General features: G+C 47.1%; 1 protein-coding gene across 12 annotated transcripts in view; it reads right to left on the bottom strand.

Moving 5' to 3' along the window:
• The window catches only part of LOC134549692 (uncharacterized), an 89,825-nt gene that overhangs the window by 6,638 nt on the left and 61,688 nt on the right, over positions 1–21,499 (bottom strand). For 4 of the 12 annotated variants that reach the window (XM_063395544.1, XM_063395547.1, XM_063395546.1 and 1 more), the window contains 2 exons: positions 14,394–14,538; positions 186–801 (listed from right to left, as the gene is read on the bottom strand). In XM_063395544.1, the coding sequence (XP_063251614.1) occupies positions 186–381 (196 nt within the window). In that variant the 5' untranslated portion in view covers positions 382–801; positions 14,394–14,538. Of the gene's footprint in view, positions 1–185; positions 802–1,807; positions 7,047–8,265; positions 8,413–9,170; positions 9,369–9,406; positions 9,522–14,393; positions 17,170–21,499 lie in introns of those variants that run through there. The other 8 variants (XR_010080154.1, XR_010080153.1, XM_063395542.1 and 5 more) reach the window with 6 other exon arrangements.

Below are 21,499 nucleotides of genomic sequence, written 5' to 3'. Positions count from 1 at the left end.
AAAGACTATTTCTGCAGCTTTTAAAATAAAAGCAATTATTCAAGAGCAGTCCTAGAGGTCTTTCAAGGTCTTTCCGACCAAGACTTGTCTTACTTGTCTTTGTTCCATGCAAAGATCAAACTCATGGGAAAACCCCACCCCAAAAACTGAGTTTAAGCAGGAAAGAGAAATAATAAAATGCTGACCTTGAAGCAGCTTGTCCTGCTCTTTGGAGCCAGTGGTGATCTGGATGATCTCTGACCATTGCTGGTGGAATTCCATGACCGTGGTGAAGCCCATGGGAGCCACTGCATCAGCCTGAGCAGTGCCAGGAGAGCTCATGCCATTCGTTAACCCCCAGTAATTAATATTTCCTGCCTTGTGGAGAGGCACCTGTATCATTCCATGCACATTTCACAGACCTTGCACGGGTTGGTACCTCTGAATAGAACTGAAATTCCACTCCAAGAAAAAGCTCCATCCCTTTTGTGTGTTTTATGGAAATATCCTCCCCTTCAGTTCAGTCTTGTCCTGGTGCATTTTGCCTTTTCCCACCACAAGTCATGTCACACCTCCAGTCACCATCACTGCCCTTTGGAGAACTTCCAAATTCACCACAACGCTTTCAGCCAGCAGAAATAAAGCTGTGGAATATCTTGGGTTGAAGTTCCAGAACATCCTTACTGGGATTTTGTCGGCTTTGGTTTCACTGATGCCTTTAATGTTCAGCAGCTCCTTCCCTGGTGCATAAGCCACAGCCCCCACTGTGAGAAATCCAGCTTCTTCCAGCTTCTTCCAATTACTGGAATTCGGGCCACATTGCTGGGAGGGAATGGGAAAAAAGGACACCTGTTAGTATTTTTGGATTGTCTGTTGTTGTTTTGGGGTTTTTGTTGTTTTTTTTTTTTTTTTCCTTCACAGAATAAAAGTAAGAATTTAGTGAAGAAGTTTGCAGATTCACCTTGTTTTGAAGGAAAACTTTAGGTTGGCTATTATGAGGGAATTCTTCCCTGTGAGGGTGGGCAGGCCCTGGCACAGGGTGCCCAGAGAAGCTGTGGCTGCCCCTGGATCCCTGGCAGTGTCCAAGGCCAGGCTGGACGGGGCTTGCAGCAAGCTGGGATGGTGGAAGGTGTCCCTGCCCGTGCCAGGGGTGGAGCGGGATGAGCTTTTAAGGTCCCTTCCAGCCCAAACCATCCCGGCATTCCACGGCTCCGGCTTTAGCAGGGCCCTGCCGGGGCCAGCAGCCCCTCCCGGCTCCCCCCGCCCGCGGTCTGGAGTTCCCCGCGTTCCCCGCCCGGGGTCCCCTCACGGTGCCCCATTCCAGCCCCTCGTTCCGTGCCCCTCACGGCCCGGCCCCGCTCGGGAGCGCGCACGGCGGGAGCGGGAAGCGGCGCCGGGAATGCGGAGGGAAGGGGCTGCGGCCCTCGGGCTGCGCCGAGCTTGCTTTTAACGGCCTCTGTTCCTCTTTTCCCTTTTCCTTTTGCCCTTCCTCCCTTTTTCTTTTCGCTTTCTCCTGTACGGAAAATCACGCTATGAAAAGCCAGTGTCCGTAAAGGAGACAGAGCAGTCCTGCCACTTTATTGGAATAAAGGGGGAGAGTCCACTGGGGAACGCACCCGCAGGGTTTTCCCTCTCGAGGGTTCGGAGGGTGCAGCCTCCTTTCATCCTGAATTTCCCTTCCCCACTGGCTGAGGTACTGGGAAGGTACATCCTTTCCAACCCCTTGAACCTGTCATTTGACCCCAAAGCTCAGAAACTCAGGCTTGTGCCTCTGTTTCAGGAAACTCTGTCTGTTTCAGGAGTCAAACTGTCCGGTTCTGAAACAAACCTGGGCTTGAAGTTGGTAGAGAACTGCACCCTGGATGACACCCAAGGGTTCCTCCCCCGGCTCCAGAAGGCTGCAGAGGCATTCCCACAGCTCAGCCACAGGGAGAAGGGGAGGCAGAGCCAGGAGCAAAGGCCAGCAGGGGCAGTGCAGCAGCCGAACAAACGGGGAGCACAGGGGGGCAGGGATGAACGCGGGGACACCTCAGCTCCCGGCCCGGCGGGGCCGGATCGGTGCCGCGGCACAGCCCCGGCTCCGGGCACAGCAGCTCGGGAGGGGCAGAGCACACGGAGCCGCCGGCACAGAGGGAGTTTGCCTTTCCCTGAACCCCTCATTCCAGCAGTTCTGGGCTCAACACCCATTCCTGCTGTGCCTTCTGCACGGCGGGCGGATGGAACCTTCCCAAAGGGGACGCTCTCCCCAGCGTGTCCTTCTCGGCCCCTTCTCCGGGCAGGGGCAATGCTGACCCTCCGAGCAAGACCCCGAGCGAGGCCGAGTTCATCCACTGCTCCCAGAAACCAAACGGGCTGTGAACCTCTTGGTGAGAATGGAGGAGTTTCCATCCCATGCAGGGACAGGGCTTTCCCCCTGTATCCCAGCAGCGAGTGCTCAGAGGGAAATTTGAACAGGAAACACTGCCAAGGACAAAGGTGTGAATTCCAGATTCTTCAGAACCCAGGACAAACACTGTGTCAGGCTTGTGCAGGTTTCCTGGGACAAGCTGTTAAACCAAAACTAGAAACATCCAGTCCAGGATGGGACAGAGCAGCCAGAGGGTTGCAATGCCTGGGTCTTTTCAGATCCAGGCTGGGAAGTCTCTGCTTGACCATAACTGAAGTCCCTCACTGCTGCCCCGATATTCCTGGCTCCTCTCTTTCTCCCCTGGCAGACCCTCTGGATTGTGGAGGGGATGAAAAGCAGGAGCACAAAAATGTTCCCAGTGCTACCAGCTCTGCTCAGTGAAACACAAGAGAGCAGGAGGGGAAGGAGTCAGCAGGAACTCTGTCAGTTGTCACCAAACTTGTCCAGCAAACACATCCGACAAGCTCCTTCCTGGGCAGTCATTAATAAGGAGACTCCAGAAATTGTAAACAACCTTAAATGCAGGACACCAAGCTCAGCCTTTTCCTTGAGAAGCAAATAGGGATAACCTGTGCCTGCTGAGGATCAGAAGGAGCAGCTGATCTGGCAGGAGCCCAGGGCTGAGCGTGGAGCAGAGCTGGGACTCTGTGGTGGAGCCCTGCCACGTTCCTCCCCACGAAGCTGCCAGTCCTGGGAAGTGCCCATTCCCTGGGACACCCTGCTGCCAGCAGGTGTTCCCCACTTCCCACTCCACACTAAAGTTTCATCTCTGGCACTTCCAATGCTTTGCAATTCAGGGGAAGCGGGGAGCCTGTCTCCCACGGCAGCAATGCCAGGAGCCAGGGCAGGAGAAGGAGCTGAAGGGAAGCACAGACTGGAGAGGTTTCTCACCACAGCTCAGCTGATTGCTGCTACCAAAACCCAGTTCTTGCAGTAAATCAATCCCAAGTGTTTGCTCCTCCAATCTGCCACAGCCCACCTCAAACACCCCTGGATCTGGAGCATTTCAGTAGCCAGGGCAGCTGCGGGTGCCACACAGACAAGACTTTGGCAAGGACTTTTGCTTGTCAGCAATTTGCCAAGGGACCCTCAGAACACCAATCCTGTTGTTTTCATTCTTGGAACTAGTGGGATTCTCAACCCTGCAAGAGGCAGAAGCAACAATAACCCTGGTCTTTCCTCACTAGGACTTCCAAAATAAGGCAAAGTTTTGTGTGTCTGTTCAAATCACCTTCAAAGACACTGATTTAACAGAGAGGGGATCCCACCCCTCCTGAAATTCATTGGGAATTAGAAATGGGCACAAAATAAAAATGAATGGTTCCTATGTCCTACATCACTGACTCTTCTCATCAGCCAGCAACACTCCCCCCAAGTGGCAGAAAAGACAAGGCACACTCAGGTTGGGTTAAACTGTGTTTCCTTTCTCTTTCCGGGCCAAACTAAGGAAGCAGATCCAGAATCCCCACACTTTGGAGTTGGTGCATTTCCTGTTTGAACCACTGGAATTGGGAAATCTTATTCCCAGGTCCACCAGGAACTCACTTTTTATTTCTAGTTCACACTTAGAAGCAGACAGATTGTGCAGAAAGGTTAGAAAACTGCTCCTGTCTGGCCACAGCTTTCTCAGGAACTTCCAGAAGTGATGCTGGTTGTTCCCAGCCACTGATCCAATTTGCAGCTTGAAGTAAATACAGAAACCTCAGTATATATGAATCTTTCCACCCAATCAATAAAGCATCACTGTGAATAAAAGGGGCAGCCAGCCGGGGTTCTCACTGGGAATCTGCCTGGTTTTACCTTCAGAAAAACATAGAGCAGTATTTGCACTGAAAATAGGAAGCACAAATCCCAGCTTGGAAAAGGAGCCAGGAAGCACACACAAATAGCAAGGTATTTTCCATTTTCTAAAGTGCCAGCTTGTAAGGTCTCTAATAACAATTCATTTGTAGATTAGACTTTGTTTTGACTCCAATCCAAAAAATTCTCACATGCCCCTGAACTGTCCAGGCTCCTTCAAAGAGTTAGGCTGATGTTCCTGCCTCCCTGTGTATCCAAATTTTGACCATTTCCTGCACGTTCTCTCCTCTGTGTGTGGTTTGTGTGTGACCCAGATCCTCAACAGCTGTGGAGGTCCCGAGCTGGCCCAGTCTGTCCTCAGCCCACTGTCTTCTAATGATACCACAGATCTCTTCAGAGACACCTGACACCCAAAGAGAGAAACCTCCAGGATTCCCTGAGGGAGACATGGACCAGATCCAGAGGAGGACAGAGCTGGCATCTCCCCAGGCTCCCTAGGCAGAGGGGATGCTTGGATGCCCTGATCCTCCTGTTTCTCCCTGGCGTGTCCTCAAAGACACATTCCTCGGGAATGTCACCTCATATTCCCACTTTGTGTCCCAGAGCTGAGTGGCCCCAAGACACGAACATCCCCACCTCCATCCCCAATTCCACAAGGACTGGGTACTGCCCACAGAAATCCCTGTCACAGCTTCGCGGGAAAGAGATACCAGACACTTGCAAGAGGAGCTCAGTCCTATGTCCCTGGGGATTTTCTCTTTCCTCTCCTTCCCCCTTTTCCAGAGGGATGGAGCTGTAGGGGGTGTGGTGGTGTGCAACTAGTTGGCTCAAAACTCCGTTGGGTCTGGTCACTCCAGTTAAATACAGAAAGCAAATGAGGCTGGAAAAGGCAGCAATAATCAGCCTCTCCAGCTCCAAGGCAGCAGGACCCACAATGAGTTCCAGGGACACCGGCTTCCCTGAAGGACATGCTCAGCAAAAGCTGCCAGGCCATCACTCATCCACCACTGTCCCTCCTCTTTACTGCCATCGGATTTCCCCCTTCCTGGTAACACTGACCCCACATTTGTCTTTCCAGCCAATGGATATCCCACCTGGAACTCCTCACTCCAGCATTGCCAGAGGGCTGAGCAGACACAGGCTGGGGATGCCTTCCACCAGAACATCCCTCGGTATGGAAATAGGGAATGGATCCACACCCCCAGAGCTTTGGCACCCACCTTGGAACCTTGGGAACCCACAGACAAATACAGTGACACTGGGGATCCTGGAGACAGCTCCCTGCCATTATTAATAACCACCAAGAGAAAATAAAGATCACCCGGGGGACTATTCCCATAAGCACCGCAAAAGTGCCCCAGCAGCTCTGTAAGCAAGGAATCCCAGGTGTTTTCCACCACAGGAGGCTAAAACATTGACTGACTTCATCAGTCCATCCATAGGTCTTGTTTCCCAACATCAGCCCACCAAAGTGACATTAGGGGTCAGGTGCCAAAGATGCTGCACCGTGCTTTAGCACTCTTTATGGGTAGAGATGTTGGAATCATGGAATCACAGAACGGACTGGATGGGAAGGACCTTAAAGATCATCCAGTTGCACCCTCTGCCACGACCAAGGACACCTTCCACTATGCCAGACTGCCCCAAGCCCTGTCCAACCTGGTCTTGAACAGGGATGATCCTTCCAGGGATGGGGCAGCCACAGCTGCTCTGGGCACCCTGTGCCAGGGCCTCCCCACCCTCATGGGGAAGAATTTCTTCCCAATATCCCATCTAAGCCCCCCTCTGGCAGTGGGAAGCCATTGCCCCTTATCCTGTCACTGCAGGTTCTTCCCCGAAGTCCCATTCCAGCTCTCTTGGCACCCCTTTAGGCACTGGAAATGGCTCTTAGGGCTCTCCAAAGCCTTTTCTTCTCCAGGCTGAATATTCCCAGCTCTCCCAGCCTGTCTGCATAACAAAAGTGCCCCGGCCCTTGGAGCACTTCCTGCCCTCCCTGGCCTCCTCTGGATTCCCTTGAGGCTCTCTCCACCCATCCCAAAGCCCCCACAGGTTGCACAGACAGAAGCTGCCTACAAGAGAAATCTGCCCTAAGGGAAGGGCACACACAAACCTTGCCCTGTTGGAAACACAGGGCCAGGGAAGAACAGCAGGAGCTCCCAGTGCTGCTGGAAAACATTTCAGGTAAGGAAGGAGACAGCAGCTCCTTGCTTTAGACACAACCAAAGGCGAACCCCCCAATTAGAGGCTGAATAAAACAATATATTCCAGTCCTGCAGGGAACTGACAGGGTGCCAGGTTCAGACAACAATTCTTAATGAGAGAGAATTCTAAAAAAATGAGGGAAAAAACCCCTCTCCTTCCTTCAGAAATCTTGGAAAGTTCAGTTCCAGCCCCAGAACCAAACAGGCCACACCCTTGCCTCAGGTTTTTTCCCAAGGGAAAGATGGATCTTTCAACAGCCTCAACACTCATTTTCCATGACCAGTTACTCTGTGGCACAAAGCCTTCATCAAAGTACTTCTAGTTCAGAGGCTCCATCTCCTTCCCTGTTTACACAAACTCACACTTTGGAAACTGTCACATCTCCAAGTTCCATCCAACTCTTCCCAAACTCCACATGAATCCTCTGCTGGAGGAAACACAAAGTTTTCAGCTTCTAATCTTTCAAAACTGGAAGCCCAGACCAGTAAAGCACTTGACCATCCAATTTTCTGTAGCCATCTCTAGCCTGGTAAAAACCCTTCAGACCAGGCTGTTTTTCCATGGCTTTCTGTTCTAATCTAAAATACTTTTAAGCTTTACTACAAAAGAGTTCAAATCCACAGCAAAATACCTAGAATCCAATTATACCAGGAAAATAACTCATTTTTCTCATGCACCCCCATCACAGATCCTGGTGGGACTGTCAAGAGGTACAGATGCTGTGTGGAGCAGGGAAAGAATTAGGGTCATTTCTCCAATTCCAGTGTTCTCGGTGAGGTTGGGAAAAATAAGGACAATTCAGTTTACATGAGAAGATAGGACTCTGTTTTTAGTGACTGGCAGACAACACTCATAGGGAAACATTTCCACCTCTCTCAGCACGGGCAAACCATAAATAGCAGGATGGAATCCTGGAACAGAAATTATCAGATGCATTTTCCAAAGGTGGCATCTCCTCAGACAGCAGCCAGTGTAAGCACAACTCACAGGAGAGGAGGATCTCTCTTCTCCTGGGATAGATGTTGTCCTTGTTTCCCTGCCTTTTACATCCTCAACAGCAAATTTTCCTTATGGGTAGCATGTAAGAAAAAAAAATTCCAAGTGAATTGTTAATTTGCCAGGAATACAGCCATGGGACAGACATTTTCCCTGCAGTGCTCCTGCTCTTTTCAGAGTAGTCTGAACAAGTTTTCCAGCCAGGAGACCCCTCATTAGCACAAAAAGGCACCCCTCAGTAGTGCAGTTATTTTCTGTAGTATTTTCTGCAGCTCTTGCCTGCAGAGAAGTGTTCTGAAAGCCCCAGAGGAGCACAACCTTCAGCACAGGTCCCTTTGCACAGTCCAGGTACACAAAAAGGACACACCAGTCTCAAACTACTCCCTCCTGACTCAGTTACCTTCTGGAATGCCACAAAAAAAAAAAGGAATTCCAACTTAATTCAGGCTTTCCTCCCCTTCCCTGTCTTCAGGGCACTGCTGGGGCAAGTGCTCCCTCCCTGGCCTGCTGGATTCAGTTTGACTGCTCCAAGCTCTCCTCCACTATGGAATTAAAACTGAAATTGCAAACCCTTTTTGAATTAAAAGGTAACACTTCTCTTGGCTGGAGATGAAAAAAGTGAGATCTGCTAAATTTCCCTAGCAGAGGCAACATAAACCAAAACAAACAAAAGACCCCTTTTCAGATTGGGTCAAAACCAATCTTTCATTCCACTTTTTCACCATTTTCAACAATCTACCATATTCATTTTGTCTCTCTTCAAACAAAAAGCCAATTCAACTTTGAGAACCATATTTTCTGGTGTCCCAAGCTAACACATAAATGCATTTCTCCTCCCCTCTGCCCCAAATATATCTTAGAATAGAAACATCCAAACTCACTTTTCCTGGGAACCTGCAGAATTCTGTGTCAGCACCTCAGCAGTGCCTGATGAAAACCCCACAGATTTCCAGTGGGTTCTGCCTGCCTGGATTTTCAATTTCCCCGGCTCAAGATCCCTGCCCTGGCAGCTGGGTCAGTTGTTTCCCCTGGGCAGAGCAGGGAGGGGGTCACACCTCATCCTTCCCTGCGCTGCCCTCGGAGCCTGTGGGTGCTGCTGTGTCAGCCCCCAGGCCCTGCAGAGCAGCGTTTCCTTCCTTCCCCCTCCGGAGCTGCCTCACAGCCCCCGGGAATGCCCCTGAGCAAACTCCACGGCTTTGGCTGGCTTGCTTGTTCCCAGTCCCCAGGGATTTCACTGAAACAAGGCCTGAAAGTTTTCCTCAGAAAGAAGAGGAACATTTACGTGTGTCTGAGCACCCCCCCAGATCCCTCCCTTTCTCTCCGTTCCCTTTGCTGCTCTCCTGCCCACACGCAGTGCCCGCCTGGCCGGTTCCTTCCTGCGGTGGGAATTCCACAGTTCAAACAGGGATCCGCATCCCGCCTCAGCCTGCATGGCTCTGAGGGTCACAGAGCAGGACAGAGCACACCGGGAACGCTCAAAAACTGCTCAGCTCTGCTGCTTCAAGGACTTTCACACCCAGGGAACTGAGAAGTCCCAGACATAAACACCACATTTGATACAAATCTGATAAAGGTTTGATTTGGCTGCCAGGGCTAGAGCTGGTTCCGCACAAAGACACAGGAATGTTGCCATTTCAGCAGCTCCCGGGACACGAACACCAGCCACACCCCCCACCTCCTCAGCCGACTCCGTCCAGCACTCCCAGAGAGCCGCTGGGAGCCGGAATTCCCCCTGCTGGCCCTGCCTGGCACACCCTGCCCGCAGCCGCGGCCCCGCGCCTCTCACCGCCTGCGGAGGAGGAGCTGCATCCTGCTGGGTGCTCCCGGCTCCACTGACCCCACAACCCGTTTTCCCACATCGGGATACGCCAGAAAAAGCCGCGCTGAAAGTGCCGGGTCAGCATCAGCACCGCGTTCACGCAGCCGAGTGCACCGATCATGGTGTTTCCGGGCCACCATTTTTCCTACCCAAGGCGCATGCGCACCATGCCGCCATCTTTGGAAGGCAATTAAGTGGCTTACCAAACCGCCATCTTTGGTGTGGCATCACATGACCTTCTCCCTTTGTCGCCATCTTGGGTGCTGGCGGAAGCCATTTCCTGCTAAGCGCCATCTTTGGTGTGGTACAAATAGGGCCTCCCACTCCTCACACAGGCGTCTGTATTTTCGGCTGCCTGAAACCCGCTCCCCCCAACCCGACTCCGACTCCGACGTAGCGCTGTCAACGCGATTTTTCGTGGCATTTCCACATGTCCGGTGCGGGGACACGGGTGGTGGCGTCAACAGCGCCGGGGGCTTGCGGGAGCCGCGTGAGCGGCAGCAGGCAGAGACACGGACGCTTCTGTCAGGGTCCCGCCATTTCGGCTCAATCCCGACCAATATATGGCATTCTGTCACGTGATTTTTGCCACTTTCGCCATCTTGGGAGCGGCAAACTGCGGCTCCCTTTTCGCGCCGCCATGTTGAGAGCGGCACACACGGGCAGCTCCATCCAGGCTGTGCCCGCCCGGTGTCCCCGGGCCGTGTCCTCCGCCCGGCACAGCCGGCGCCACGGCTGTCATTCTTCTCAGCCACCGCCTCGCACGGCGGCCGTTCCTTCTCTGGCCATGGCCCCGCTCGTGCCCGTGCCTGTTTGCATTCCTGACTCTCCTTCACCCCTCCACTCTGTTGACAGCCGCTCGGTCCCGGCTCTTGCCCCGGCCATGCTCGCGGCCACGGAGGCCGCCGGTGTCCCGTGTCCCCAGCGGGGACAGCGGGAGGTCAGGGCGCTGTGCCGGGGCGGCAGTGCCGGTCTGTGCCGCCAGGCGGCAGCAGCAGCGCACGGCTCCGGGAGAGCTCGGGGCCGGGAGAGAACAGAGGGAAGAGTAGGGATAGAGCCCCTTTTATTTCCTTCGCCCCCATCATCTTTCCTTATGGTGTCAGCCACTTGATTGTTTCATTCATATATAAAAATGTTATGTCGTTACTTTCAAACCCTACAGATCTCTATTTAGAGCTTCTTACATTCCTGTATATAATATAGTAGATAGGGTTTATTTTGAAATGAATATATATATATATAAATTAGTATTACTTGTCAATATATATATAAATTAAAAACTTGACAGGTTTTAGTATTCTTCACACACCCCCTCCTGCTCCTCCCCTGCAGCGTGGCTCTCCCAGGGACACTGGGGTGCCCCAAATGACATCAGAGCCCCCAAGGCCCCACTGCCCTCCCCCAGCCTTTTTTCCTCACCCCCAAAGAAAGGTGAGTCAAACCAAGTCAAACTGCCCTGGAGATGAGCATGTTGCTTTAACAAAGCCATTTACATGTGTACATCCCCCTGAAAGGGCTCTGCTGGAATAAGAAACGGGGTCAGCCCTCAGAAGGATTGAGGTTCCTCCCCAGCTCCAGTGTCGCAGGCTCGTGGCTGCCCCACCTGAGCGGGCAGGGAAAGCCTGGGCTGTCTTGGTTCAAATCAACCCAAACTCAGTCCCTGTGCTCTGAAGGGCAGAGAAGTTTCCCCACTATGGTTAACAGGTTCATCTCCATGCAAGAATTAATACATCACCTGCTCCTGCTGTGTTCCTTGCCTGTCATACAGCATTTTCTGGTCATGAACAAAAGCATTTCAAGAGTTTTTAACGATTACTGACCAAGTATTTTTGTTTTGAAAAACAACCAAGAAAATACCATGGATAGGAGACAATTCTGTTTGAACAATCTCTGAATTAACAGTATTTGAAAGGAAAAGTAATGGGATAAGTGCAGGAGTATACAGCCATTACCAATAGAATCAGTAAGTTTCCCAATATTGCTTTTGGTATTTCATGGAAAAAAACCCCATTCAGCCCAAGATTTCTCATCCTGATGTTTTTTCCCTAAAAAGCACAATTTCACAAGAAAATAGCTCAATCTGGGTCACTTTCCCTTAATTTCCCCAGTCCTGGCAGGAGCCTGGGGAGCAGCAGAGTCACTTTGTGACTTTGCTGAGTTCAGTTTTTGACCAGGCCAGTCCCTCTGCCAGTTCACAAGCAGCAGCTTTGGCCTCCCCTTCCCCAGCAGTGAATCCTGCCCTGGTCTGTGAAGCTGCACCTCCAGCAGAAACAGAAGGATCCACCCAGTGCTGTGCTGGGAAGGCCGAGACTGAGGAGAAGGATGACAGTGTCAGCACTTGAAGTTAAAAATAAGGAAAACAAAGTGAGGAAATGACAAAAAGTCCAAACTGACTTCGGCTCCTGCAAGTGGCGTTTCAGGGTTCTGCAGTGTGTATTACCTCCAAGTAGAAAAATAATCTCCTTATAGGACTGTTAACTTCTCCATTAAGCCTCTTTTGTTATTAAGATTTAGGGATTTATTACATCCAGCTTTAGTTCCTGTAACTTTCTCAGTTACTTCTCTGTAAAAAAAAAAAAAAAAAAAAAAAAAAAAAAAAAAAAAAAAAAAAAAAAGGAGGGGTAATAAATAAAGAGACATCAACTCAATTATAACCTTTTCCCTGCTTTTCAGTATTTCCTACCATCAAGCACCTCGCACTGGAGAAGAAAGAATAGCTTCTTTCTACACATCCAAATTCCTTTGAGTTTTAGTATCACCTATTTCCTGGCATCATGAGAAGTGTTTTGCACAGCACAATGAATAAAATGGTCTAATTTTCAGAAGAGACAGTTGCACGAGAACAGACAGCAAAACCGCCTCAAGAGGCAACTTGGGCACACATTTCCCTTTTTTTGCACTCTGCGCTTTCTTTTGTGTCACATCTGATATTCTGAGATTTTTACTACAGTCCCCAGTCTGTCCCTCTCCTGTCAGTGCTGCTGTCACAGGAAAAGAGAGGAATTTTCTTTAGCACTGGATGTCAGCCTTAACATCACAAGAAGTGGTTCAGCAGGCAAGAAACCTGCCTGCTTCTCCACGGCTGCTCAGGCCAAGGATGCCAACTCAGTGAGGGAGCTGGCGTGTCCTTTCTTTGCTCAGAGCTTGTAGTGGGACAAGCAGCACAAAACCCAGCAGATCAGTCACCAGTACATGAAAATTTCCAGTGTGAACCATTCAAAACAAAACAAAAAAAAGCATCTCCCAAACCCCACAGCACCCAACACCCCAAACTATAATTCGGAATTGTTCTGTGCAACACTCACCCTTTACAAAATGAGGCACAGACCCGTGCCAGGGGTCTCAGGTACCTGGCGAACTGACACCATGGGCCCATCTCCATAAGGACAGCGCACCTTTGCAGCCCCTGCCTGGTGTGACACTGCTCCCAGCAGGCTGGGGAGACCCCCCTGTCCATGCCAGCCCTCCCTGCCCTGGCTGGGGTGCAGAGTGTCCCCCACACCCTTGTCTGGCTGGGACAAACCCACAGAACACTTGCATTCAACACCGAGTGATGTCCATCACCGCTTCCTGCCAGGAGACAGAACCAGCAGACTGATGGATTTCAATCCTAAATTAGGTTCTCTACATTCTTTCTCTGCCCCTTCTCTACCACCTTTTCCTTCAATTTTCTCTTCCAGCTCCCTAGTTCTGTCTCAAACAATGCATCTGAACAATAATACAGGAAATACATCGAGTTCAGATAAAGGCACTGAAATCAGCAGCTCCGATGTTACAACCTTCTTACTGATAACAGAAGTTTCTTAAGAGCTCTCCTGGAACAGGGAAAGAGGAGAAACTACATAGGCTTTCAATGCAATACTCTAAAACCAGCAAGAGATTTAGTATTCTTGTGTATTAAATGCTAAAAATCACAAGCATAATTATAGAATACTTTATAATTAAGAAAAATATTTCAAAATCCAACCCTGATAGTTTACTTGCAACTGCTATAAAAACTTCATATCTATCTATGTATATGTGAATATATGCATATACACACACATATATAAACGACGATTTTCTGTAATCATACAGGCATTTTAAGTCTGCTTTGCTTCACAGGTGCTTTTCTGCCAAAGGCATTCCCATCTTTTTTTTATCCTAAATAAAGTTTTGGAAAGCTGAGTTTCATGAGAACTGATTCATATTTTGATTATTCTTAACTTGGAGTTTCCCTTGAAACCAAAATAAGTGGCGTAAACCCAACATGGCCTTGAAGGGCCATAACATCCCAGAGAACCATAAGATCCCAGTTCCCTCAGGATTTGTTTACTGAAGCTTTTCAGGGTTAATTTAGCAGACTTAAGGTTTTGGTGATTTCATGATCAAAACAACAAGAAATCTGTGAAAAAGAAAGTTAACGAAAGCTGGCTAAAACTGGTTCTTGCTGATGACTAATTAAAACAACTAATTAAAAAGGAGATGGTGAGAAAGGTAAAAGTTTAACAGGAAAGTTTCACAGATATATAGGTTTAGCAGAAGGCTCTTTGAATGTGGAACTTAAGAATAGAATAGAAATTAAAGCAAGTTTTGATACAGAAGAATAAAGGATGCCTAAAGTAAGAATTGCTGAGCCAGTTGTTACTGGACAACTAAGAAAGCAAAGGTTAAGTTGAATTGCAAGGAGATTTTATGACTAGAACAAAGGGGATATGTTGACCACAAAAAAAGAAAAGATGTTTTTACCAAGTAAAGATAAATCTCAGGAAAACCCTAGGCAAACAAAAAGATGTTTTTACCAAGTAGAAAAAAAAAGTCTAAGAAATTTCCACTTCAAAACAACTGTAGGTTTAAATTGTAGCATACTAACTCGAGGTGATTGGATTGTACTAACCATAATGGTAATGCTATTAGTTGTGATAGGCTATAGGTAAATGTAAAGGTATTGTGCATGATGCTAATTGGTGTCTACGTATTAAGATACTCAGCAAAGAAAACTATATAATACATTGTAACCAAACCCAAAGTGGCTCCAGGCATGTCTGTAAGCTGTAGCTGGCAGCTTCAGACCTAGGCTCTGTTACCCACGACCCAGGACTGCTGTAACATCATCCATGTAATAAACAGCATTATGCAAAAGAGCCGCCTGGAGTCCCACAGCTCTGGTTTCAGGCTCTTACAAGGAGGTAGGATTGATTCAGTACTCACAAACCCATCTTGCCAAGATCAGAGCTCTCTGCCCACCAAGGACCCAGCAAGCAGCAGGGACGTTTCTCCCACTCTCCAGCAGAGACCTCCTCCCTCCACATCCAGGGAAGTGCAGCCACTCAGGGGACACCAGCTTAGACCTGGGCTGGGAACAAGAGAGGGACAAGGAATATTTTTAAGTTATTCCAACCTCAGTGGTGTTCAGACCTGGGAGAAAGCACTTCCCACCTCACTCTTGGAATTTTCTTCCCTGTCTCTTCCACCTTTGGAAGGTTTCTGTGGGAGCCTGACTTATTTGTGCAGTTCAGAAGCTGTACATGCCTAAATCATTCCCTTGGGAACATGAAGCTTCCCTCATGCATTTCAGTTCTTTATCCTAAATATTCTCCCTAATTATCCACAATCTAGAAAGAAAAGAATGGAAAAGAAGGAGGACAAGTTAATTCTGACATAAAGAATGTTGGTTGTCCCAACACACTTCCAGGCGAAAAAACATTTCTGCCACTCTAACAAATCAACTTTTTATTGTCTCAATTAAATATTAATCATTTAAATATTGTATTAAGAATTTTGGGGACACAACACTTGGAATTCTCAAAAATGGCTCAGCTTTGCTACTTGAAGGACTTTTACAGCCAGGGAACTGAGTGGTCCTGGATATAAACACCACACTTAGATACAAATCTAATATAAATTTGATATTGTTTGCCTACTAAGCTTTTCCAAAAGCTGTGTAGGCTGGAAATCCTTGCTGAGGCTTTTCCTGTCACATCTGGATTTACCCTGTGGAAAACCCTGCTCCAACACTTTGGCTTTAAAGAGGTTGCACTTGGTGTTATAGACACAGAATTCCTTTGGGATGTGGCATTTCCTGCATCTCAAAACACATTAAAAGAATGAAGTGCAGAGTCCTGAGGCTCAGTTATTCCCATTCTCCTCACATCCCTTTTCTCAGGTCCATGTGGATTTGGCCCTTCTCTGAAGGTCTGGAAAGGAATTTGGGAATCCCCTTCAGTTGGTTTGGTTTCCAGCTTTTCCTCTGAGGTGGCCCAACAGGACAAAAAAAGAAAAAAAAAAAAAAGAAAAAGAAAAAAGAAAAGAAAAGAAAAAAAACCAAACAAAAACAACAAAACCAACCAACCAACCAAAAACAAACAAAAAAACCCCACAAAAACCCAACAAAAAACCAAAACAAAACAAACCAGAACAGCACAAATTCCCTGCCCCTCCCAAGATGCAGCTCCTCACACCAAACCCTGGGAGAACCCGTGGTGGTTCCAACATTGCTCCAGTCCCACCCTGAGCTCAGCTTATAAGGTGCTCTGCCTAATCCACATCCAAGACTGGATAGCCCAAAGCCTGCAGGAAAAGGGGAAGCAAAGTGAAGGGGAGAGGGGAAAAAATGAAGTTTTGGGTTTTTCCTCTGTGTATAACAGGATTGAAGGGCAGGATGGAGAGGTTTTATGGAAAAGAAGTACCCAAGGATGCTTAATTCCCAGCAATTAGCACTGCTGAGGTTAAATACAAGAGGACAAATCCACTGGGATCAAACAGGAGTGGCTGACAGAATGGGTTATAACACAGACCTGCAAAGCTGGAGTCTTCTTTCTTCTTCAGGGCTCTCCCAGAAATTCTCCAGGTCCAGACATACGCCCAGTCTCCCCACTGGGGAGGATGGACTTAGATATCCCAGGTTACTGGTTAGGCTAAAACAATAAAGTTATGCAAAATATTTTTCCCAAGGAAATGACATATCCTCTGAAATTGGGATAACCTATCCCACGGCTTTCCTCAGAAAGAGTCACAGTTGGATACGGTCTCTCATAAAGGATTCCACATGGGCTCACTTTTTCTTGGAGTTTGGCTGAATTCCTCAGCAATGCCAGGAAATGAGACCATTTGAGGGTTTTGACAGATTTGGCTCATTTGCGTTTTTAAGCTCTGTTTCCTTCTCTCAGCTTTCCCACTGGATTGTGGTGTCCAAGAAATACGTCGATGTGATTTTATACTTGTTCTTTTGGACAATTTTTGCACGATTTCTGTACAAAATGAGTCCCCCTATTAGGATGTTTTCCCCTACCATTCCCCAGCAGTTTTATCAGCCAGTCCATTCCCTACATTACTTGGGGTCTTCCCAGATTTCTGAGCTTCACAAGGCAGGAGACTGACTTGCCTTAGGAACTAAACATTCCTGAGTAACTGTCTGATAACACCTCCACGTTTGACAGCTGATCCTTATGCTGTCCTTCAGACAATTTCAAGGCTCACTGTTCCCATCTGGTAACAGTCCCCAGTCTGGATCTTCTCATGGAGTTTCCCTGCTGGGATCCTGCTCAGGAATCCATAGGGTAGAAATTTGGCAATTAATTCTTCTCACCCCTGCCCAGTTCTAAGGATTTGGTGTCTGCCCTACCTGGCTGGAGTCTGTTCTTCCTGCTTCTGCTGCTTTCCATTTCCTAGGAATTCCACCAATGGAGGGACAGCATTTTTCACATCCTCCAGGATTTCCTCTGTTGGGTTTGGTTGCTGGAAGAATATCAAAACCTGGGCCCCCAGGGCTTTACTATCAGAAATTACATACCTGGATTTGTTCATTTCCTAATAGTATCTCTTCCCAACAAGACACTGGGCATCCAAGGAATACAGAAATGGATGTGTAAACCACTGGTTACTCCTCTGGAATGTCAGTGCTTGGAGAAATGGGCAGTTTGGGCTTTTCCTGATGGCACCCATGACGTGTATTTTACCTAAGAACCCCTTTCCCACATCTTTCCCTGTATCCACAAAAAAGCCACCTGTTCATTCCCCAGCTGCTTCCTCCCTCTTTTCCTTTATCCAGTAGAGTTTTAACAGGTGACTATTCCCCTCTGGAATAGCACCTTTCATTCCAAACCTAATAACAAATGAATCATTCCCTTTGACCTTCATTATAGGATTTCACCAAGAGCTGATGGATGCAAAACGATCCTCTCCTGCTCCCTGCTGGATTCTTGGATTACTGCTCCTTGATGGAGCAGTAACCACCGCTTATAAAGTAGCATTAGTCCTAAACAGGAAAAAATAAGGCAAGCTTCAGTGGCATGATGATGACCCCACCTAATGTTTATTCATTTTCCTATTCAAGTAATTTATGCCACTGGTGGGGCTAATTGCTATCATTGACAGCATATTTCTGAGATGAATATCCCACTGATCCAAGACCAATCAGAATTTCACCCGGTACTCACACAGAAGTTCTTAACATGGAAAGAGCCTTTATGCCAAGAGACAGAGGTGTGGATAAGGAATAATTATGCATTTCCATTTTATTTTTTCCTGAGACTGATACAGGAATTTGATCCACTCAAATTCTTGAGCTGCTTTCAAAAACACCCTGGAAGGTGTTCATTCAGCACTGAAAAGCATATGGGTGATGGAAATTCAGGACAACCATCTGCTGAGAGGCACAGTTTCCAACAGTGCAGCGGATCACCAGGAGGATTCAGCGTCTGTAGTGAACATGTTAGTCTGGATGCCACCAGATTTTCACAGAAACCACTTCAAATCCAAAGGAGCCAAAGGGCACAGAGGATGAGGCCACTACTTGAAGGCAAGTGAGAGTTAGAAGAGGTTTCCTTTTATCCTGAGAGATTATGTACCCTTGTCATTGCAATGGCACGTAAAGAGACTAATGAAAAGTCAGATGGCCCTGACCCATGTTTTACTGTTCTTGGAAAGCCTGGTCAAAAATTTTTTTGGAGTGGATACAAATAAAGATAAAAATAGTCCATCAGTAAATGTTACTCGTATCAATGTGAAAGAGACTAAATATGAAGAGACTCCACCTTCCAAAACCACTTTTTTATAAAGCAATAAACCAGTCTGTCAATAGAAATCAGCTTTTCCACAAGAGAAGGGTAGGACAACAAGAGAAGGAAAAATGCCATCACAAATATGTATTGGCCAAGGTGAATTTTGCAAGTAATTTAAGCAAAGAGATACTAATTTATGCAAATAATGAGGTTTCACTCACAGTGGTCTCATGGAGGACCATGAGGTCAGGAAAGACTCAACTATAGTTTGTATTGTGCTGAAAACTCATTTCTAGGGCTGTGGTTTCAGACTTCGTAGACTCCTGTAAAAAAACTTAGGTGGCGTAGCAGACAAGCTCTTGAGTAATTCGGATTTTGTTTCTTCAGCAAAGCAAACTCTGTTCCCCCCAGGCAATTTTAAGGCTGCAGAAATTGTACAAGCAATGATGCATCATTTCAATTCTACCTTGATAGAGCAAAAACCTGAAGCAGAGAACACCTAACAGTTGTCTCTGTGAGAACAGGTTCAAGAACTGATGCAAAGGCTGAGAATTGATGTCTGCAGCAACAAGGACTGAAATGTTGCCAAAAGAAAAAAATGAGCTGTGCAGATGCAGCAGTAACTACATTATTAATCAAGGGTTTGAACACCAAAATCAATGCAACCAGTGCTCAAAGTCACAAGCAAGAAGGGAACTGAAAAAAGATCACCAAAGAATGCGCCCTGGCATTCAGAAATTTGGGATATAGACATAATGTTACCAGATTAGTGGGCTTAATTGTGATTGCATTATTGCCCATAGATTGTCAACTAATCAAGGAGAAGAATACCAGCAAGGAAGTAACAGAAAGTTGCAGTGCTGGCAAAGCAGAACCCACTGCGTTTGGGTTGTCTTATCAGGGGTCCCATGATAGCACTTTCCAAACATTTTCCAAAAGATGTCAATATCCACCAAAAAAACCAAACCAAACCAAAACAAAACCCCCAACAACAACAAAAACAACTTGAAGAACCAAATTCATACAAATCAGAATCTGAAAGGCAGAAACCCAGAAAAGACATGCCAGTGCTGCATTAATGCTAATGTGGAACTTAATAAAATAGAAGAGGTTTTTTTCTTTGCAAAGTAGAAGGCCTGGAAATCCAGCTGCTGATGAAACAAACCAAGATACTGGCAAAAACCCACTAGGGGACATATTGGGTTATCTGAGTAATCCTGTGAAGAATCATAGAATATCCTAAGTTGGAAGGGACCCATTGGGATCGTCAAGTCCAACACCTGGCCCTGCACAGACACTCCAACAACCCCACCCTGTGCCTGAGAGTGTTGTCCAAACACTCCTTGAGCTCTCAGGCCTTGGGGTTGTGACCATTTCACTGGGAAGCCTGTTCCAGTGCCCTTTTCCTAATATTCCTAACTAACAGGAAGAAATATGTACAGAAAAATACATCACTTTAGCTTTCAGCACAAAGGTGGTGGAAAATATTTAATATGGTGTGTCCCCAAAGATTCACTGGGTCTAATTTTAATTTTAAAGGTAACAAATTTTAGTTTTCAAAGGTAACAAATATATTTGCTTTGAACATTTATTGCATTAATTAAGATGGTTACATTCAGAAATGTTTCTGAAACATTCTAACAGCAGTTTCATGTAACAAAGAAATATTCACATTATAAATATTATGAGTTGTTCATTAACATTTTTACCCATGTTGCTGATTTGCTATGGGTTCCAAGTATCCACATCTTAGACTCACAGAAACACAAAGATTGCTCCTTGAACAGTAAATCTAGTTCAAGAAACTACTTTACCAGAAATACTAAAACAATGAATTTAGAAGACAATAGAGGTCTACAGGATGTGAATCTTTTTGAATGAAAGAATATGCGAAAATATACTTACAGGCTACAAGGTTTCATATGAATAGACATAAAATGCGGTCTGCTTGTGCAAAAAATCTTTAAATGTTAAAGCAAGAAGGGCATTTATTTAGAAATGTACTAGAAAGCATAACTAAAATAACAGAGGTAAAGTAAACACCAGTAAATAATTGTTCCCCTTCATCAAGATTTATATTTGTGTACTTTGCAGCTGATCCTGGCCAGTCATCCGTGTTGTTTTATGAACATTTGCACAGCCAGGAGATAAACATTAAGGTTACAAAGCAGGCCAGTGAATCTGACAGCTCACACCTTTCTGTTCCTTACAGCCTACTGAATGTGTATTTGCCCCAGTTTGAGCATGTTTCCACTAGCACTTGATCTGGAATGACTCCCCACCCTCACAGGGAAGAATCTTTTCCTAATATGCAACCTAACCCTGCTCTCAGTCAGTGTGAAGCCATTGCTCCTTGTCCTGTCACTCCAGGCCCCTGTCAAGAGTCTCTCTCCATCTTTCCTGTGGGCTCCCTTCAGGCACTGCAAGGCCACAGTGAGGTCACCCCAAAGCCTTCTCCTCTGCAGGCTGAACAATCCCAATTCCCTCAGCCTTTCCTCCCAGCAGAGCTGCTCCATCCCTCTGATCATATTGGTGAGACCGTGGCACAGGTTTTCCAGAGAAGCTGGGAAGTGGCTGCCCCATCCCTGGCAGTGTCCAAGGGCAGGCTGGATGGGGTTCTGAGCAAGCTGGGATAGTGGAAGGTGTCCCTGCCCAGGGCACAAGATGATTTTTAGGCACCTTCCAGCCCAGGCCATTCTATGACCCTATGACTCTGTTGAGTTTAGTAAACAAACTGACTCTCTGCACCCTAAAGGTCTCTGTGACACACCTGAGACTGTAGTGGGTCCACATGGACAGGTAAGAGCTGTCAGGAGTCCACAGGAACATCCAGCTGGAGTGGTTAAGAAAGAACATAACAACCTGAAAGTGAGTATTGGAGGCAGACGGAACCAAGCTTATTTTAATATCTGGTAATGGACATTGAATTCCTGCACTAAAGTACGAACATTCGCTGTGGGAGTCCAGAGATCTCCCATGGAGCAAACACAGACCTTCCCTTCACTGCCATCAGCTGCTTGGACTTGTGCTTATGGCAGGAGCTGCTGAGTGTGCCACTGACAGAATGGAAAACTGTGTTAAAAGAAAACATTGACACCAAAATTATTGCTTCTGGACTCTGAGGAAATAAGTCTCTGAAATTAGACTGTTGTTTTTCTCTGTAACTGGGTAAAATAAGTGCTGCCACCCATATAGCAGGTGGGGTGTAGGATTTCTGTCATCTCTGTCTAGCCAGATTTTAAGGTTCCTTGCAAAGGCCTTGGAATTGATTGCTCTTATCAGATGATGAAGGAATTTCCCTCAATGGCTTTGGAT

This window comes from Prinia subflava, chromosome 4 (assembly GCF_021018805.1).
Source record: "Prinia subflava isolate CZ2003 ecotype Zambia chromosome 4, Cam_Psub_1.2, whole genome shotgun sequence".
Taxonomy (NCBI): Eukaryota; Metazoa; Chordata; class Aves; order Passeriformes; family Cisticolidae; genus Prinia; species Prinia subflava.
Note: the sequence above shows the minus strand (reverse complement) of the source record. Positions and strands in the feature narration are given on the sequence as shown.